We start from the raw sequence: 22,524 nt of genomic DNA on the forward strand, positions 1-22,524 counted from the left end.
CCTACTAAACATTTGGAAGAAACATCATCTGTTTCTTCTGTTATTATAATCATGAATTTCAAGAAGAAGGCAACAGCTGTATCCAAAGTGCTGAACTTTGCTGAAAATATTGACACTATAAATAGAAAGAGGGACGAGAAAAGAAAAGAAGCAGAAAACAGAAACAAAGATCACCAAAGCAAATTACTGGTGAAGAGAAACAGAGACAGAACCTAAAAAGAAAAATACTGCAAATAACTCACTGTGATCACCAGATGCAGGACAGTGAAGACATTATAGAGGATTACGAAAGTGGCTTTGTTAAAAGGGGTGAAGATTAATGTGTCGGTTGTGGTGAGACTTATTACGAAACAAATAAAAAAGAAGATTGGATTCAATGTGTTTCCTGTTCACGATGGTCCCACAAGTGTTTGTCAACATTTGGTAATACATGCAATAGTTTTGGTAAGAGAAAGATAGGCCAATGCTTGAACAAAACCAACAATTCATTAGAAAAGCCTATGCTCAGTGAGGCTTTATAATAAACTGATAAAATTGTTTTGGTCTAAAATATTTATTAGCATAATTCTGTAACCATTATAATGTCTTCCATATAGAGACATTTAATTTTAGTTGAACTTATCTTCACGTATAGCCATTTTTTGTATGGTCCATCTCACTCGTACACCTATGGGTGAGATAGACCATTCATGTATATTTTCATTTTATCATATCTCTGGTCTTTTAGTGCAAAATTTAACACTAAAACACAAAATAATACAGTAAAACCATTGTCATAAAGTCTACATACTATATAGTGTCTGATGATCTACATCAGAAGAATTTGATGGTGCTACAGTTGGTTTAGTTTCTGCAACATATTTCCTTACATGCAAATCCTTTGTAGCAAAAAGATTTTGCTAGGCACTTAACATTCATTTTAAGCGTAAAACTGTTTTCCAAAGAAATCTTTAATATTCAACTGTGTAAGTTTTCTTTGACAGTTGATGATACAACTCTGTAACATTTAAGGGAATGTTAAACTTCGCTCATCACTATTGCACTCCTTATTCCTCAGGATCACATTCCGAAAGTTTTCACTCCAGTTTCATTTTGAAGGACTCAGCCATTTTCTTTGTTGTCAGCTTTTTAACAGGCTGAACTACCTTGTCTTCTGTTTCTTATTTATTACTATTCTCAGTGAAAACTATCAAATCTTCGTTACTCAGATACATGGAAAGAGAGCTCAGAAAGTCACACGTATTATCTTCTTTAATCCAATCTGCCATGCCATGTCCACAGTCTCTCTGTCGTTGCAGTGGTGATATCAGTGATGACTTTATCTACAGCATCGGGTCTCCATTTCCTCCACACTTCATTCATACATTTTGGAGTGATGTCAGACCATCCATCTCTGATAACATCAGTTGCCTTTTTAATATTCAACGATCCCCAAAAAATCTTGGTAAGTTCATCACTTGAATTACATTCTTCTATGAGACTGGAGAACATTTTAAGCAGGTAGCATTCCTTGAATGTAGAATGTAGAAATAACTTCTGGTTTATTGATCGTAGGGTAGATGTAGTGTTTGTGCCAGAAACAGAAATTAAGTGCTTTTATTTGAACCGGTAATAGAAAGTTGGCGGTTGGGAACATTTTCAAAGAGGATGAGAATCTTGAAACGGATTTTTTCCATTCTCAGAGAAGACCTTCAGTTCTCTGTTTAATTCATTAAAAAAAATTGCTGAAAATAACAGAAGACGTCCAACCTTTTATATTCCACCTCCAATGAACTCCCAACAACCCTTTAGAGTACTAGATCATAAGGGGTTTTAATTTGCAGTCCTCTGAAAGATTTCCTTCGAAACGGGTGCATCGATCACTGGCAGCCATAAATCCTGTCAGTTTTTTCTCCAATAGAAATCAAGGTGTAGCTTGGCATTCATTTTAGAAATAAGCCTGTTTCATTAAGGTTGAAAACCTGTGTAACAGCATTCCAGTAGTCTTTCTCCGTCACAGTTCCTTTACAAATCTTTTTAAACTCTTGGGTTCCAACTTCATCTTCTGCAGCTGCCTCTTCTGTTATTTTAATGTAATGAAAGCCAAAACGATACTTGAAGTGATCAAACCCACACAAAAAACAAGGAAGATGTTGGATTGCTTCTTTTTTCATTAAATATGCATGCAATGTCTTGACTTTAGCTTGAATAGCAGCTCCAGAGAAAGGCCTGTGCTGCAGGTTTTGGGGCTCAAAATGTGTTGACTTAACATTTTTTCTATTCTTTCCATTGCCTCAGAGTGAGATTTGGTCACTGTATTCATGCTTAAGTTAGTTGAAGATTAAATACTTTTCAAATTGATTCTGCATTGTCATGAATAATTCTCGCAGTGGATTCAGTAACAAGTACCATAGCGTGCTGAATGTCTAGTGATTAAAAACTTCTTACTTTGTTTCTACTGTTTACGACATCCTTGGAAGCTCCTATCCTGCGACAGGGACACTTTCTTTCCTTTTACATGACATTTTAAGTGCAGACCCTTCAAGTGCTCTACTGACCTGAACTGATGATTTACGTGTCAACAGATGCAACAGAAGATGCGCATTGAGGGGCACTGGTGCATTACTGCTTCCACGTACTGTTAACAAATTGCACCACTGGACTTAAAACTGAAATTGTGTATCTGCAGAAACAAGGATAACGGGTCTGCGTATTACGGGGTCTACCTGTACGTCTTTAAATGCATTTCCACATGTAATAATTTAGATGTAGACGGTATATCACTGAACTACTAGAATGTGCAGGGATCCTCATCCTGCTGGAAGAACATACCCTTTCTTGTTGCTGAAGGAACCTCTTCCATTAATGCTGGAAGCTCGTGTTCAAGAAAATCTAGATAATGAGACCTGTAAGATGGTATGGTAACACAACAGCCCCAAATAACTGATTTATCATACCACACAACACATTCACAGAGGAGGGTTCTTGAGAATCTCTCCATGTGGTTTCTCACTGGATCACTGACATTAGTACAAATATTACTGGTACACAAAGTGGAAATGGCTTCATCAGTAGACAGTATTATGGGACTACTTTGCGATTTGCAATTGCTCATCGACAAAATTCCAGTCATATACCTTCATCTCTTTCTTGAAGATTCTCTGTAAATGGTTAGGCTAGAAGCTGTGTGTACGTAATGTCTGCCGTGTTCTTGTATGTGGAACACTGATAATGTGTAGAAATTCTGTGTGTGCTTGTTGGACTATGCCCTACCAACTGAATAATTTTTTCTACACACACTGTTAATTTGCACAATCTGATGATTATGATTGCTGGGTATGCACAAGTCTCGCACATTTTAGTGAAGGTACTCTCGAATTATAACGCATCGACGTACTCAGTATTTATAAACACACTACACTGGCAGTACATTAATAAAAATTTACATTCTGGGGATGAGACATGTGCCCCAATAATTCACAATAATTCATTCAGTGTTTGATTTAGTTGCTCAACATGATCTAAATACTGGGATATTGTTATGACAGTCCTAAAAGGGAATATGGGAGAGCAGATTTAGAGTCCCATAAACTGATTTTGCCACTAAAAAAGGGGTTTCATCAGGTATACGATTACACTTTATATTTAAATAAGGTAATTGAAACTGGAATATTAAGCGAAGTGGCACACTATTATGCTTGAGCTTCAGAAAAGAGAAGCAGCAGATCCTTGGAGAATCATGAGAACTAACATGTTAATTGGTGAAATTTGTTTAAATAATCTGTTGATAATTATTAACAACACAAAAGAGAAAGTAAGCTTCAGAAATAAATGCAGAGGACAGTTTGATGTGAATGAGTACAAGTGTCAAATTGCTTGGACGTCATAATCACAACAGATATTAAAAGGGGATAAGCAAGAATGGATCAGCTTCTTTATCTAGGTCAATCCTAGGTAGATACAACGTGAATAGTTCCAGTCCTGTATCAACTGATACTTCTGGATGGTCAAATACTTTCATTGAGTATGCACCCAATGACAGGTAAAAGAGAGACCCACGATGATAAATTACAGGCAGTATCATTTATGCACAGATAAACATAAGACTTAATGTCACCCACGTAATTGCAGCTGTAAGTTGCTTCAGCAGTGATCCAGGCATGTCTAGCTGACAACAGTTAGAAGAATCTTGAAATCTATGAGAGGGACAAAGAACTTAAAGCCAGCCGGTGTGGCTGAGCGGTTCTAGGCGCTTCAGTCTGGAACCGCGTGACTGCTACGGTCGCAGGTTCGAATCCTGCCTCGGGCATGGATGTGTGTTATGTCCTTAGGTTAGTTAGGTTTAAGTAGTTCTAAGTTCTAGGGGAGTGATGACCACAGATGTTGAGTCCCATAGTGCTCAGAGCCATTTGAACCATTTGAAAGAACTTAAAACTTCAGTTTTCTTTGCAATAGATCATCACTGGGTACTGAGATGTGGAGCGCGCAGAGACAAGGGGAACATAAAGTCAACATCGAGATTTCTGTTTAAATCATTAGGGTCTGCAAGTTCTTGGAGCAGGAGGCAACAATCACCATAGCTCTCTCAATTATCAAAGCAGAATGCATTTTCCTCAATTTTGCATTTTTTAAAGTCTGGACTGCATGAAAACATAAAATAGGGGTTTCACTGTAATATGAAAAGGATAGAATCGTACTGACCATATAGTGGAGATGTGGAGTAGCAGACAGGCACAGCAAAAAGGCTGCTAAACAAGGAAGCTTTTGGCCAAAAGGCCTTCTGATTTAGAACCACACACATGGGCATTTTATTTGAAACTACAGTAAAAGAAATATGGGGAAAATAGAAAGAAATTTAAGAGCTTTAAGATAGCTTATTCAGATAATTAACCAACTGTTGTGATTTAATTATTGGATTACACATGACCATCATTTAATTTTGGCCTATAATTGGTTCCAACCTAAATATTAAACAAATTCTAACTTTCCTGATCCATTGTTTTCATTGTGAGAAATCATTTGCCTTAAATGTCAGTGTAAAACAATTCAGGACAGACTCCTTCTATAACACAATGCAAATTCATGGTGAAACTATGAATCTACCTGGTGAAACAGACTAAGCAAACAATACCCTACCAATACAAGGCCTGCAGTAGATATATTAACAGGTTTTATGCCTTATAGAAAAGGAGCAGAATGTGTACTAAACTCCTTAATAGCAAACAAAAGGTTCATGAAGCTACAGCTGGGTCAGATAGGAGGTCAAAGTGAAGTTAAAACTGACTTCCACATGTACAGAAAAGAGAGTGTGAGTGTTTGTGTAACTGAAGCTATAAATTGATTTCTTATGGGGAAACTAAATGTATGTGGAGAAAATACGCACTGTCTTACTTCACTCCGTTATATAATAATGACAGACACATCCAGTTTGCGTAATTCCCCAAAGAAACATTCGATGAATGCCACCACTGATCTCTGTGCTTGCAATTACACTTGTAATTTCCAAAAAAGGCTTACTATATCCTCTAGGCCCAGCAAAAGACTGCAGATTTTAATGATACACGGACTGGTATGCGTTCTCAGGAGGTAGATGTTGGAAAATTTATAAAACTGAAAGTGGAAGAATACATAAAACGTTTTGAATACAAAGGCTCACATACCACTGTTTGTGTGGTAGGCTTAGAGAAACAGAAATTTTTATGGGTGACAACCTGCGTAGTTAGTTTTAAATTAATGTTTTACGTGTTGTGCAACCCAGATGGCAAGAAGATATTGCAGCCACAGAAAGAGTGAGCTGTTTGGGAGGAGGTCCAAAGACACTGTGACTATCTGTACCAATGACCTTAACCATTTCTCACCTCTGTCCTTGATTTCTGCCTCACAAGCAGTAGCTGTCACAATTAATTAATTTGATTATGTAACACAATGTTTCTTTGCCTGCTGCCGCATGGTCCTGGATAGGAGAGTCTCACTAATATTATCACTTAGCTTACTGACAAGTGTGTGTGTGTGTGTGTGTTGTGTGTGTGTGTGTGTGCGTGTGTGTGTGTGTGTGTTTCTGCCCCAGGGATGAGATTTCAGAGTTCCAGAGTTTGAGGTGTGTGATCATCAAGTTGCACTACGGCAAAATTGCTCTACTCCCATTTCTTGGTGGAATGATATGTGCTAGTTTACAATCAAGATATGTAACATTGTAAATGTTCAGGTTCATACCAACTGCAGAGAACTGCTCTACCTCTCATGAACCAAGAGTGGTTTGTAGTTGTATTATAAATAAGATCAAGAAAAGTTTGTAATGAGTGTTCCAGAACTCCATAAACCATTGCAGCAGATCACGTGTTGGCTTCTGATGTAAAGTGTCAGAGTATGACACAATGATCTGAGTGATATATTGTGTGCTGTTATTGTAATGAAAAACAAACATCTCCGGATTTGTGAGAGATAATGCTCTGGCAATGCCAAAATATTTCAGGGATGTTACTATCACTGCTACTTAGGATCAATTTGTTGACACAATGGAATAAGTGTACAATATGTATTTTAACAACAGCTCAGGGTGGCCTCCATAAGGATTCAATACATGATTGTGGTAGAAGTAAATGAGAAAAACTGCCCTGTTAGAATTTTCTGTAATTATGCCAGTGCCTTTTATTCTGCAAACCATAGAATTTCACTAGAGAAACTAAGTATGGCATTAAAGGCATTCCTCTTGTGTGGATCAACTGTTAACAATAGAAAATACAAAATTGCATAAACAAATGATGCCATAGCAATAAGACCAAATTTGGAGTGATGAAGCATAGAATTCGGTGACACACAAGGTTTGGTGTTTGGTCCACTTCTGTTCTTGACCTATGTAAGTGATTTTCCTGAGACACTGGAGAACACTTTAAAAATCTGTAATGTTTGGTAATGACAGAAGTATACTGATAAAAAGCCCAAACACATCCATGTTAGACACAGGCAGTAGATTAACAAAACAGCCTTACAACTGATTCACAGCAAACAGCTTAACTCTTAATTAAAAGCTTATTATGCAGTTACAGAGACATAAAAATGACTTACAGGCACCATATGGAAGGATTATTAGCTTATACCGGGTAGAACTGCATGTGTAAAGTTAGTAGGCATCCATGTGGACAATAAATGGAGGTGCTTCAAGCTCTTGGCTAATTTAACCAAAATGTTCATTTCTGCCTGCTTTGTTCATAAAAATCTCTTTTGTCATGTTGATGTGCAGATAATTTGGCTAGCATACTTTCACCCAGTTCTGTCTTGTGGCAGCTAACATAAAAAAGTTGTTTTACAGAAATAAGCTGTAAGACCATTATGTAAAGTTGAGAACCCTGTGATTCTAACACTGATGTGCCAATATATGTACTATATTGTTATTAATTAGAGCGAATTTCGAGTGAACTATAAAATTCACAACTAGAAGAAAAAATATGTCCCTTGTTGAGTATTTGTGTCTACCAGTGGTTTAGGAAGAGTGGATTAATGTTAATCTTAATATACTGTTCATATACAAGGTGCGACAATAAAGTAGAGACTGATTTTCTTTGCAAGATGTGGCAACCCTGCAGGCTTGCGTAGGCACAATATCTTTGACCTTGGTCTGTAAGCTGCTGCTAGTCCAAGCGGCACATCGATGCAACTGCTCGGTCGTGAGTTGTGGTGTAATACGTTAACACGTGTTTGTGTCTCTTGTCATGGAAATGGACCCGCATAATATTGCGCAACGGTATGCCATTTCATTTTGCGTTAAATTGGGTGAAAACACGACGACAACTTACGGTAAGCTTCAGAAGGCTTTTGGAGAGGAGGTTATGTCAAGAGCTCAAGTTTTTCGTTGGCATAAAATGTTTAGTGAAGTCAGAACGAATGTTGAAGATGAAGACCGCAGTGGACGACCATCAACCTCACGGACGGATGTCAACTTGGCCAGGGTGCGTGAATTCGTGTGATCTGATCGAAGATTATCTGTGAAAATTATTGCAGAAGAACTGAACATCAATAACTGAAGATCTTGGTAAGAGAAAGATTTGTGCAAAAATGGTCCCCAAAAATCTCACACCACAACAGCGAGAAACACGGAAAAATATGGCAGTCGATCTGTTAAAATTGTTGGGCCGTGTTATCACTGGTGATGAAAGTTGGTTGTTTCAGTACGATCCAGAGACAAAACGTTGAGCCGTGTTATCACTGGTGATGAAAGTTGGTTTTTTTCAGTACAATCCAAAGACAAAACGCCAAAGTTCGCAATGGTGCTCAAAGGGATCACCCAGACCAAAAAAAAAGCTCGCATGTCAAAGTCAAAAGTGAAATGCAAGCTTTTGTGCTTCTTTGATTCCAAGGGAATTGTTCATAAAGAGTGGGTGCCTTCTGGACAAACAGTTAACCAATATTACTACACAGAAATTTTAGAAAGACTTCGTAAAAGAGTTCTTCGTGCCTGTGCCAACATTGCTGATAATTGGATTCTGCATCGCGATAATGCGCCATCCCATGCTGCTCTGTCAGTACAGCAATTTTTAACCTCAAAACAAATTTCAGTACTACCACAGCCACCTTATTCACCAGATATTGCTCCGTGCAACTTTTTTCTATTTCCAAGAGTCAAAACTGCAGTCAAGGGAGACCATTTTCAAACAACGCAAGATGTCCAAAAAGCTGTGACGAAGGTCTCGGAGGATATTACAGAAGATGAGTTCCAGAAATGTTACCATCAATGGCAGAAGCGCTGGAAAAAGTGTGTGCAATCAGAAGGGAACTACTTTGAAGGAGACAGCACTAAACTTGACTAAAACGGTAGGCAACTTTTTCACATCAGTCTCATTACTTTATTGTCGCACATCATATGTTACAGAAGTTGTCTGCAGTGGTTGCTTCTGCCTGTAACTTGTTTCAGTCTACAGCGTTTTGAAGACTTTCTTGGAAGATGGGAATGTGTGTGTGAATGAATGAATGAATGAATGAATGAATGAGTAAATTATAGTTGATGCACTACAGTTCATGCTGTTCTGTGCTCATCCATGGATGACATCGTAATTGAACAGTGAGACCATTGGGGATTCATGCAAGAAGCAGATTTCCAAAATTTGTGTGTTATAGGCCTTAATGCCTTTAGCAAGGTTGGAGTAGTTGCCACTTGAGTCAATTAGGAGGCAGAATGTTGTTTCAGATTTGCAAGAGTTCAGGAAACAGTTCATTCTGGACGTAGCTTTCAAATCTTTGGTGTATGAATCTTATATGACAAATGTCTACTGCTGTTTCAAAAAGTGTGGATTGCTGTTGCTCAATCAGTTGTTTTTCATGATAATGTTTTACAATGGGTCATCCAGATTAATTAAATGTATGCACTGTAGAGCTGTATTTAGTCATGTAGGATCTGGAAAGGTGATAAATGCTTAGTGAATAAATGTCCTCAGATTTTTTATTTCTCTTAGTGCCTAATAAATTACTTGTTATATGTATCCTAGAGAAGCGTGTTACTGGTTTAAAGTGGGAAGATCAAGCTGATGTAACTGCCAGTGATATCTAACATGTACATTGGCAATGATGAATGTTCTATGAAGCTAGTTTTGAACAAGTATGTTTTGTGTGTAGTTTGTACAAATTTAAAACATTTAAGCCTTTTTACTACCATTGGGCCTCAGGGGCCTGTCTGTGATGTTTAATATCTCCTCTATTAGTAACTATACATTTTACTTGAATGAAATTTTATGATTCTTTGTAATTTGTCAAGTTAGCCATGATTTTGGAAAAAAATTATAAAAATTTACCTTTGGCTTAGTGTTAAAATGTTGGTGCTCCACCCATACTGGCCTCAAAGGCCCACGTGTTTAGAAGCGATTTTTCAACAACCAGATGTCTGTCTGTGCAGCATTTGTTACATCAATTGCTATTGTTGACTCATGCTCATTCTTCCACTGTTAAAAACAGTCTGCCTTGTCACAAGCAGATGTTTATTTTGGTGCGTTATTTCTTAACAGTTGTCTGTTCTACAAACTGAAAATGTTTTGAAGAAGAGGACTATCAGATGAGGAGGTAAGGGAATTGTTGGAGCAGTTTTCTGAATCTGAAAACTCATCTAGTGAATGTGAATCTTACATGATGATAATGAGGTACATTTTGCTGAAAATTCAGAACTACAAAAATGAAATTGTGAAAAATCCCTTTATGAAGATGGAGAAGAACAATTTAGTGCAAGTTCTGTTGAGTGTGACTTACTGTTTTCTCAATAGGAAGGAAATATGGGCCACAGCTCCTCAAGCTGGAATTTCTAGTAGGTGGAACAAAAAGGATGTATTGAAAGAATACCAGGGACCTACAAGTTAATCGATTAGGAACTGTGATAATGAAGAATCTTGTTTTATGTTGTTCTTTCGTGTGCCCCTTATTTGCGAAGTGTGTATGTGGACCAATAAGGAAGGTCGAATCATTTACAAGTCTGGGTTGATAATAGATATGTGAAATGAAAGTTTCCTGGCATTCTGATCTTGACTGGAGTTTACAAGTCAAGAAATGAAGATATCAGTCAGCTTTGGAGTGTTGAGAATGGGCAACCACTGTTCAATGAAATTACACTCCTGGAAATGGAAAAAAGAACACATTGACACCGGTGTGTCAGACCCACCATACTTGCTCCGGACACTGCGAGAGGGCTGTACAAGCAATGATCACACGCACGCCACAGCGGACACACCAGGAACCGCGGTGTTGGCCGTCGAATAGCGCTAGCTGCGCAGCATTTGTGCACCGCCGCCGTCAGTGTCAGCCAGTTTGCCGTGGCATACGGAGCTCCATCGCAGTCTTTAACACTGGTAGCATGCCGCGACAGCGTGGACATGAACCGTATGTGCAGTTGACAGACTTTGAGCGAGGGCGTATAGTGGGCATGCGGGAGGCCGGGTGGACGTACCGCTGAATTGCTCAACACGTGGGGCGTGAGGTCTCCACAGTTTCATCGATGTTGTCACCAGTGGTCGGCGGAAGGTGCACGTGCCCGTCGACCTGGGTACGGACCGCAGCGACGCACGGATGCACGCCAAGACCGTAGGATCCTACGCAGTGCCGTAGGGGACCGCACCGCCACTTCCCAGCAAATTAGGGACACTGTTGCTCCTGGGGTATCGGCGAGGACCATTCGCAACCGTCTCCATGAAGCTGGGCTACGGTCCCACACACCGTTAGGCCGTCTTCCGCTCACGCCCCAACATCGTGCAGCCCGCCTCCAGTGGTGTCGCGACAGGCGTGAATGGAGGGACGAATGGAGACGTGTCGTCTTCAGCGATGAGAGTCGCTTCTGCCTTGGTGCCAATGATGGTCGTATGCGTGTTTGGCGCCGTGCAGGTGAGCGCACAATCAGGACTGCATACGGCCGAGGCACACAGGGCCAACACCCGGCATCATGGTGCGGGGAGCGATCTCCTACACTGGCCGTACACCACTGGTGATCGTCGAGGGGACACTGAATAGTGCACGGTACATCCAAACCGTCATCGAACCCATCGTTCTACCATTCCTAGACCGGCAAGGGAACTTGCTGTTCCAACAGGACAATGCACGTCCGCATGTATCCCGTGCCACCCAACGTGCTCTAGAAGGTGTAAGTCAACTACCCTGGCCAGCAAGATCTCCGGATCTGTCCCCCATTGAGCATGTTTGGGACTGGATGAAGCGTCGTCTCACGCGGTCTGCACGTCCAGCACGAATGCTGGTCCAACTGAGGCGCCAGGTGGAAATGGCATGGCAAGCCGTTCCACAGGACTACATCCAGCATCTCTACGATCGTCTCCATGGGAGAATAGCAGCCTGCATTGCTGCGAAAGGTGGATATACACTGTACTAGTGCCGACATTGTGCATGCTCTGTTGCCTGTGTCTATGTGCCTGTGGTTCTGTCAGTGTGATCATGTGATGTATCTGACCCCAGGAATGTGTCAATAATGTTTCCCCTTCCTGGGACAATGAATTCACGGTGTTCTTATTTCAATTTCCAGGAGTGTATATCTGGCAACTGTCTCCATGTTATTCTGAGGGTGTCATGCTTTGACGCTGCAGCAGCCCAACATGAACATAGGTCAAGTGACAAATTGGAACCAAATCAGCCAGAGATGTTTTTGACATGTGGAAAATTACCTGTAGGGATGCCTATATTCCAGGACAGTGCATGACTGTGGATGAATAATTGATCACATTTTAGGTCACTATCCATTTCATACATCCCGTTAAAACCTCATAGGTGCAGAATAAAGTTCTGGGCAATTTGTGACAGTGCAACAAGCTATTGCTGGAAGATGAACGTGTATTTGAGGAAGGAGGAAGCAGCCAGGCCATGTGACTTGTTGTGAAAACCCTGGTGATCGAACTTCAAAAGTCTGGACGTAATATCACATGTGGTATTTTTTTTTTTTTTTTTTTTACATCTTTTGATTTAGCTCATTATTTGCTGTCAAAAGATCTGACACTAGTCAGTACTATCCGAAAAACAAAGGTGAACTACCTGCTGGTTTTATTACATCTAAAGGACATGAAGTATACTCCACATTATTTGGTTATCAACCAGATGTGATAATAGGCTCTTATGTTCCTGTTGTTGTTTTTGTTGTGGTGAGCTGCATCAAACCAGTGTCAGGACTCTTATGTTCCTAAGAAAAACAAAGTTGTTACCATACTTAGCTCTCTTCATGACCAACCAGTGGTTTCATCATCACAAATAAAGGAGCCTGAATTTACAGTTACATACAGTGCCACAAAGGACAGTGTTGACACCTTGGATCAGAAGATGTGATGCTACAATGTGATGAGATAAAGAAGGCACTGGTCATTGGTGGTTTTCTTTAACGTAATTGATGTAAGTGTAATGAATGCATGCATAATTTGGGTGGTGCTGGCTACCAGTAAAAAAAATGAGATGTTGGACTTTAATCATCAATTTTTGAAAGCAACTAGCAGGGGTAAAGAAGCCAATGAATTTATTAGTAGGATAATATGTGCATATTGTGTAGAGAAGAAAGGTAGAAAAAGTCAAATTACATGATATAGTGCACCAAATCTTCATGACCAGAGCATTCTGCTATTGTCTATAGACCGTGCACAGATTTGCAGTAAGAATAAAAACCACAAGTAAAAGCATAAAAATTATGGTGTTTTTTATGTAAACTTTAAATAAATAAAAGTATTTTAAACATATTTTATACCTCAAAAGTTGTTGTTATTGTAAGTGGTCAAAATAGTGTCAATTTATGTCAGTTTAAACTACACGGGCCTGATAGGCCCAACTGGTAGGTAACGCTATACAGATTTTCTGGTAAGCAGAGGGTTAAATTGCATTCACTTTGCCAAATAATTTGGTGGGCATTAAACAAGTATCATAATTGTGCAGAAAGACCAGCCATCAGCTGGCTAGTAAATCACATGTACCTTTTCTACTTTTATTCCAGATCATCACCCCTGCAAATGACATAAAATACGTTTCATATGTTGTGGAGTTTGCTCACCTTTCAAGGTTTCGTAGATTACTCCTTTTTTTCCTGTGCAGATGTACTAGTAAATTTAATCATCTGAGCAGACCACTATGAAGTCCATGGGAGAGGGTAGTTCCTGTAGTACAACATATTAGGGTACCTTCCCATTCCATTTATGTATGGTGCTAGGGAAGAATGATGGCTTAAATGCCTCTTTGCATCCTGTAATCAGTCTGCTCTTGTCTTCAGGAGACCGATATGAAGGAGGAAGTCATATATATCGAGATTTCTCATTAAATTGTGATTCGTTGAACTTTGTGAGTAGGTCAGACAATACAGGCTTTAAAGTTCAGTTTAGTTGTATGGGCATTAGGCCATGGTTCAGGGTTTTCACAATTGGATCATTCTACTTTGAGTTAAACAAACCTTTCACTCTTATTTGTATATGTTCAATATCACCAGTCAGTCGTATTTGGTAGAGTTACCATACACTTGAGCAGTCTTCTGCAATGAGTAACATGAGAGTTATATAAGCAATCCGATTTGTAAACTGCTTGTATTTTCCCGTCAATAAACGGAAGTGTGCCACATCCTTTACCTAGTCTAAGCCATTTCATAATATTATCGAACAGGTGTATATCAGTTATATTGGATGATAGTTGTGTGCTGTACTAATGGATTAAGGATGGAAAAGAGCCACATTGGTTTAATAAAAAAAAAAATGGAAATTGCGTAGGAAGCAGAGACTTTTCACTCTTCATTCAAAAAGAATGTTGAAGTGATGACAGACAAAAGTTAGAAATTTGTGCATAAGTAAAAAGATCGCTATCTGAAACACACGACACTACCACAGTCACACTGTAGCAGAAGATCTTGCTGAGAACATGAGACAATTCTGGTACTATTTAAGTTCCTTGTGGAGGTTAAAGGCATCTGTATAGTCACTCTTTGACCAGTCCAGTGTGGCAATAGAAGACAGCAAGAGGAAAGCTGAAATTTTAAATCTAACAATGGAAAATCCAGGATGGAATGTAACAATATTATATTAATACTGTTGAAATTTTAAATCTTGCATTTAAGAAAAATTCATGCAGGATGGTCCTACTAACATACTGTTGTTTGACTGTTGTACAGATGTCCATATGGAGAACATAGTAATAAGCATCACTGGTGTGGACACATTTGGAATACTTGAAAACAAACAAGTCTCCAGACCCAGATGGCATCCCAGTTTGGTTATATAGTGTACTCAATGCCTATGGAATTGACCCCTTCCTTCGCTTCTGTTTATCGTGAATCTCTCATCCAGCACAAAGTCCCATGCGACCGAGAAAAAAGTGCAGCTAACTCGCGTGTTATGCCCTAGACGAGTATGTTCAGAATAAGGTTTAAAGATCCATCATAGTTTAATAGTTCTGTTGGAGTAGTGCGACATAAACAAAGAGCACTTCATCTCAGATTCAAGAGAAGTAAAAACCTAGCTGACAAACAAAAACTGAACGAAGTGAAAATGAGCGTAAGGAGAGCAATGAGAGAATCGTTCAATGATTTTGAAATTAAGATGTCAACCAACCTGAGTAAAAACCCTAAGCAAGTTTGGTTGTATGTAAAATCAGTAAGTGGTTCAAAATCATCTATTCACTCTCTGTGACCACACTGGCACCAAAACCGAAGATAACAGAGAGAAGGCCGATATACTGAATTCAGTCTTCCAAAGTTGTTTCACTGTGGAAGATCATAACACTGTCCCTCCTTCCAGTCGTCGTACGAATGTCGAAATGGCAAATATTGGGATAACCGATCGCGGAATTGAAAAGCAGCTACAATTGCTTAGTAGTGGAAAGGTGTCAGGACCAAATGAGATACCTATAAGATACTATAAAGATTATGCAAAAGAACTTGCTCCCCTTCTAGCAGTAATTGATCATAGATCGCTTGAGCATTGAAAGGTACCTAACGACTGGAAAAAAGTGCGGGTCGTTCTGATTTTTAAGAAAGTCCGTAAGACAGATCCACACAATTATAAACCTATATCGTTGATGTCAGTCTGTTGTAGAATTATGGAACATGTTTTATGCTAAAAAATTGACATTTTTGGAAAATGGACATCACTTCTATAAAAATCAACATAGGTTTTGCAAACAGAGATCCTGCAAAACATAGCTCTCTCTGTTCCTCCACGAGATCCACTTCCCAGTGGACACCGGCGCTCAGGTTGATGCCTTATTTCTTGGTTTCAGTAAGGCATTTGGCACCGTGCTGCATTGCTGTTTAATGAAAAAAATATCAGTTTATGGAGTATCAGAGCAGACTTGCGATTGGATTCAAGACTTTCTTGCAGATTGAACTCAACCTGTTGCTGATACGCCCGCTAAACCCGCTGGGCAGAACAGGTAACGTGATTGTGGAAAGGGCCAAATAGGTTGAGGTCAGTTTCGCCTTCCAATTGTAACTTAACAACTGTTACAACCAAAGCGGCACATAGCCAGAGCTTTACCAAATGCAACTCTTTCACGGCTGAAGGCCTCCAAACAAAAAATCTTAACAAATCAACAAGATAAAATCCAATTAAGATAGCAATAAAATAATTAAAAAAAAAGTCTCAGCAAAGTAGATAAGACAAACATATGCAAGGCGAAATACCAAAGGCTGAAGTCCACAATTAAGTTTCAAAATTTTAAAATATATTACCATAATCTTTTAAAGGCAGAAGGCCGCAGTGTTTAAGCTTGAAAGATGAATTTAAGAATTAATTTGCAAAATTTTTAAGGAAAAAGAAAAATAACCATAAGCCTTAAATTTTAAGTAGCTGGAAACAGATAATTAAACACCAGTGGCACTCAAAAGCATCCATGGAGGTCGGTCTGCCCTTGTTCACTTAGGTGAGACAGGTGGCGAGCCTAACTACACTTGATGCTTCAGAACGCAACCAGGGGACAGCTACGGACCAACTGACAAATGACTTGCTTGCCACCAATCGGTACACGAGGATTCAAACACAAAATGGTTACAAACGTGATGATCTGCAATGGAGTATGTATTAGCTGTCAAATTACACACCATATTGGACAGCGACAACAGGTGAGGAAAGGACGCTGCCTGAAATTGTGTTAGTGCCCAGGGCAGGTAGCCGGAACACTAATGGCCACAAGGCAGATAAGTCCACTGGTGCACTCGAATTGTAGTCAACCAAAACAGTTAGATGTACCACATGGTGACTAAATTTCAGCAATAGAAACACTCGGTGTTGCTCACAGGAAAACCTGTACGTAAATAAATGTAACATATTGCACATATGAAGGCAAGGAAATCCACTACTGTACAGCTATACTATAGATGACAAACAGCTGGAGACAGCAGCTACTGTAAAATATCTAAGCGTAACTATCCAGAGCGACCTTGAGAGGAATGACCACATAAAACAGACAGTGAGAAAAGCAGATACCAGTCTCAGATTCATCGGAAGAATCTTGAGGACTTGTAACTTAGCCACGAAAGAAGTGGCTTATAAGGCACTTGTTCGCCCGATTCTTGTGTATTGTCCATCTATCTGAGATCCGTGTCAGGTAGGTCGGATAGAGAAGATCCAATGAAGAGTAGTGCATTTTGTCACGGGATAGTTTATCTGGAGAGTGATATGGAGATGCTAAACAAACTCCACTGGCAGATGTTACAAGAGAGGCATTGTGCATCATGCAGAGATTTATTATTGAAATTTCGGGACAGCACTTTTCAGGAGGAGTCGGACAACGTATTACTTCCCCCCACATACATCTCACATATTGACTACGAGGAGAAAATTGAAGAAATTAATACAGAGGCTTACTGACAATCATTCTTCCCACATACTATTCACGAGTGGAACAGGGTTGAAGGGATCAGATAGTAGTACTGAAAGTACCCTCCACCACACACTATTAAGTGGCTTGCAGAATATGATCTAGATGTAGATGTGTGTAAAGAAGGGTAATAGAACGGACTCTCAAAATTGCAGACCAATATCCTTAACATCTGTTTGCTACAGAATTCTTGAACATATTTTCAGTTCAAATTTCTTTGAGATGGGAGAGCTTCTGTCTGCAAACCAGCAGGGATTTAGAAAGTATTGCTCCTGCAAAGCTCAGCAATGGCAAGTGTCTATCAGAGACAGATGTGTCAGGACTGCACTTATTCTCTATATACATAAATAATCTGAATATAATAGAGGGAAACATTCCACGTGGGGAAAATATATCTTAAAACAAAGATGATGTAACTTACCAAACGAAAGCGTTGGTATGTTGATAGACACACAAATAAACACACACACACACACACACACACACACACACACACACACACACACACACACACACACAATTCAAGCTTTCGCAACCCACGGTTGCTTCATCAGGAAAGAGGGAAGGAGGGGGAAAGACGAAAGGATGTGGGTTTTAAGGGAGAGGGTAAGGAGTCATTCCAATCCCGGGAGCGGAAAGACTTACCGTAGGGGGAAAAAAGGACGGGTTTACACACACACACACACACACACACACACACACACACACACACACACACACACACACACACGTGTGTGTGTGTGTGTGTGTGTGTGTGTGTGTGTGCGTGTGTGTGTGTGTGTGTGTATACCCGTCCTTTTTTCCCCTTAAGGTAAGTCTTTCCGCTCCCGGGATTGTAATGACTCCTTACCCTCTCCCTTAAAACCCACATCCTTTCGTCTTTCTCTCTCCTTTCCTCTTTCCTGATGAAGCAACTGTGGGTTGCGAAAGCTTGAATTTTGTGTGTTTGTGTTTGTGTGTCTATCAACATACCAACGCTTTCGTTTGGTAAGTTACATCATCTTTGTTTTTAGATATACATAAATAATCTGACAGACAGGTTGAGCAGCAATCTGTGGTTGTTTGCTGATGAAGCTGTGGTGCACAGGAAGGTGTCGTTGAGTGAACGGGAGGGTACAAGATGACATAGACAACATTTCTAGTTGGTGTGATGAATTGCAGCTTGTGCTAAACATAGAAAAATGTTAGTTAATGAAGATGCGTAGGAAAAACGACCCTCTAATGTTTGAATATAGCGATAGTAGAGCTTGACACAGTCGTGTAGGTTAAATAAATAGGTTTAACACTGTAAAACGATATGAAATGGAACAAGCACCTAAGGATGGTAGTAGGGAAGGTAGATGATCCACTTTGGTTTATTGGGAGAATTTTAGGAAATTGTGGTTCCTCAGCAAAGGAGACTGCATGTAGAAGACTAGTGCAACTCATTCTTCAGTATTGTTCAAGTGTTTAGAATCCCCACCATACATGATTAAAGGAAGAGATTGAAACAATTCAGAGGTGGACCACTAGATTTGCTTACCGGTGGGTCTGATTAACGCATGAGTATTACAGAGATGCTTTGTGAACTTGAGTGGGAATCCCTGGTGGAAAGGTGACATTCGTTTCATGGAACAATATTCAGGAAATTTAGAGAATCAGCATTTGAAGTTGAGTGTAGAATGATTCTTCTGCAGCCAACATACATTTGGCTTAAGGACCGTGAAGATGAGATAAGAGAAATAAGCTGTGGTGCACAGGAAGGTGTCGTCAAGTGAATGAATGAATGGGTGGGTATAAGATGACATAGACAAAATTTCTAGTTGGTGTGATGAATTGCAGCTTGCCCCCAAACATAGAAAAATGTTAGTTAATGCAGATGCATAGGAAAAACGACCCTGTAATGTTTGAATATAGCGATAGTAGTGTACAGCTTGACACAGCCATCTTTTTATTGTGCCTATCGCGACTGAGCATCTCCGCTAGATGGTGAGTAGCAACTTTCCTTCTCTGGTATTGTTATAAGAGAAATAAGGACTCATACGGAAGCTTATAGACAGTCTTTTTCACTTGTTCTGTTTGTGAATGGAACATGATAGAAAATGATAGTAGCAGTACAAGATACCCTCTGCCATCTTGCAGAATATGTATCTAGATGCATATATGTGGACCACTTCTGCTGCAGTTCTCATTGACAGAGGACCAACTACTGGACACATTTTCTTATTCTAGGTATCTATGCTATATTATGATTATTATTGACTATTCGGCAGCCCAGCACCTTATAAATAGTTGCCTTGTTCCACTTCGGATTATCTTTTCCATTTTTATGGCTATTTTATCTTGTTTTGTTTGGGTAAGTACCTGTTAAAACAACTGTCCCTCCTCTTTATGTCCACATAAGCATAAATTCGTGGAATCCTAAACTTATTACTTAGTTTAATCTGGTTTACCACCATGTTCTTAAATTATAGTCTCATAATCCACATTTCCTGAAAAAATACTGCTGTCCTCGGAAAATTTTACAAGTGCATGTCTTCTACCATTTTACCATTTCTGCTATCATAATCGAAGTTTCCCACTGATGAATCTTTCATTAAACTTCCTGGCATATTAAAACTGTGTGTCCGACCGAGACTCGAACTCGGGACCTTTGCCTTTCGCGGGCAAGTGCTCTACCATCTGAGCTACCGAAGCACGACTCACGCCCGGCACTCACAGCTTTACTTCTGTCAGTATCTCGTCTCCTACCTTCCAAACTTTGGAGAAGCTTTCCTGCAGGAGAGCTGCGAGTACCGGGCATGAGTCGTGCTTCGGTAGCTCAGATGGTAGAGCACTTGCCCGCGAAAGGCAAAGGTCCCGAGTTCGAGTCTCGGTCGGGCACTCAGTTTTAATCTGCCAGGAAGTTTCATATCAGCTCACACTCCACTGCAGAGTAAAAATCTCATTCTGGAATCTTTCGTTAGTTTTTTTCTCCACTCAAATCCTTTCTTATTATCTTGTGGTGGGAGTTGCTGACATTTATCAGTGTCTGTAATCCTTCTGCCTCATCAGATAGTGAATATGGTGTTTAAACTTGAATGATTTATATTAATATCTTTTGTTGATTGTTGAAAGAAGTGATACTGTTCTGTCCGAGCTTCCTTCAATATCTGTAATATTGCTTTTAGTTTTATTGTATACAGTAAATCTTGTTGACAAAAAGAACTGTGTATTAAATCGAAACATATACATATTTATTGATGATTTTTTTCAGAATGAAGAACGCTTTGAGGTTGTTCCTGATTCAAAAGTAACAATTTCAAGAACTGTGAACAAGGACAATGTATCATTCTATAAGATGAATGGTAGTGTTGCCAAATTTGACACAATTAAAATGTTTTTGAAAAGTCATGGTGTTGACGTAGTTAGTGGTCGTTACTTAATTTTACAGGTAAATGTATGTTTATGAGGAACATTTAGTGTAAGTAAACTTTTGAAAGATGTACAATTTTCAGTACATGTAATTGCCGTGTCTATATTAAAATGAACTCTTGCTATTGAAGGGAGAAGTGGAGCAAATTTCACTGATGAAACCAAAGGCAGCAAATGAGAAAGAGATTGGCTTCTTAGAATATTTGGAAGATATATTTGGATCCTTAAAGTACAAGGTAAGATTATTGAGTTTACCCCTTTTTTCATTGAGTGTTTATTGAAGTATGCATCACCGAATGACTATTATTGAGTAAGAGTATGTTTCTAGCCAAAAGTTTTTGGTTTGCGTAAATCACTTTGTTTGGGTACAAGTATGTTTCAGTTTACAAGTTCATGAATGATTCCTTCTCTCACCCTCATACTGCTGACCAAGTATACCTTTTGTAAAGATGCTGATATTAGTACTACTTTAAACTTTCTTTTTATCTGTTCGGTACGGTATGAGACAAACAGGAATTACACAAATTATAATTTGTAAAATGTCAATGTGAAATGTTTTTGATTATTAAAAGACAGGTGAGAATCGTCAAAAAAGTCACCTTTTTATTTAATATGGGACACCAATGTATAGTAGATGCACTGAAATCTGACAAACACTTGATAAATGGAATAAAATTGATGCAGATAGCTACAGCACATCATACTACTGACACAGAAAACAAAACTGCTAGACTAATACCCAATTGTAACTGAATTGCACAACACCCTTAACACTTTAGTGACCAAGTGATAGCTCAACCCAGGCTACAACACTGAATTCACAGGACAACACCAGAGTATCTCTCTGGCAGTATCGCAGTGCACGAGCCACCATTTGCACGAAAACTGGACTGATTTTGTATGAGAACATTGTATGGACGCCTTGCTACTTGTTCCTTGACAGCAGCTGCACTTTATTGTCAACCTCTTACAATTAATTTGAAAGAAGCTATAGCATACGTAAGTGCTGCTGTCGCAACCAACAGAGCCTTTGTGTACTCGTGTTGTCACAAGATTTGTGTAGGTTTTTGTCGTTAGCTGTAACTCTGCCATAAATACACCACATTTTTTGAGTGAGCAAGAAATTTTGGAAAGTCTGGAGGAAGCGTTGGATGATTCTGGATCACAAGGAGAAATACAATGTCTGACAAAGAAGTGACACACTCAGAATACGTTGTTGGATATCAGTGTAACTTCTTACTGAAGTGTGTGTGGCTTAAGAGAGAGAGAGCATTGAGACGTCGTTCTTATTGAAAATATCTCTTTAAATTTCTTCGTCGACCGTGTATAGCTACATGAAAACTCTCTACTTTAGATTTATTAGTGGTTGTTTTATTTTGCACGTCCTTGCATTATCAGCTAGAATATTGGCACTGTTATATGAAGACTCATGGGTATAAATTTGCATTTCTTGTTATAAATTTGCATGTAATTATTCGTAATGCACTTGTTGATTTTTGCGTTGCTTAGACAACCAGAGATATGCTATATTACTGCTGTGCAGCATCTTATATTACTCTGTGGATACAGATTAATAGTATTTTCAAACAAATTCAGATTGTGTTTTAAGACTCATTCTCAGTATGATCACTTTCCAGGTAATTAAGAGTTGCACTTTTTACTGATAGATAACTTACAGCTCCTTTCCTTTCAGCAATATTAAAATAATGTCATAAATTCATCCTGTCTTTAATATCTCAAGACCAGATCCTTGTACTGTTACAGTTTTGCATCATATTTCCTTCTTTATAATTGATTCAGTACTAGTAGTGATTGTTAAGCATCTTTCCAGTATACAAATTGAAA

The 22,524-nt window shown here is 39.2% G+C and overlaps 1 protein-coding gene across 2 annotated transcripts in view; it reads left to right on the forward strand.

Moving 5' to 3' along the window:
• The window catches only part of LOC126458421 (structural maintenance of chromosomes protein 4-like), a 330,847-nt gene that overhangs the window by 30,732 nt on the left and 277,591 nt on the right, over nt 1–22,524 (forward strand). For both annotated transcript variants that reach the window (XM_050095456.1, XM_050095457.1), the window contains exons 3-4: nt 20,522–20,698; nt 20,811–20,915. In XM_050095456.1, the coding sequence (XP_049951413.1) occupies nt 20,522–20,698; nt 20,811–20,915 (282 nt within the window). The remainder of the gene's footprint in view (nt 1–20,521; nt 20,699–20,810; nt 20,916–22,524) is intronic.

This window comes from Schistocerca serialis, chromosome 2 (genome assembly GCF_023864345.2).
Source record: "Schistocerca serialis cubense isolate TAMUIC-IGC-003099 chromosome 2, iqSchSeri2.2, whole genome shotgun sequence".
NCBI classification, from domain to species: domain Eukaryota; kingdom Metazoa; phylum Arthropoda; class Insecta; order Orthoptera; family Acrididae; genus Schistocerca; species Schistocerca serialis.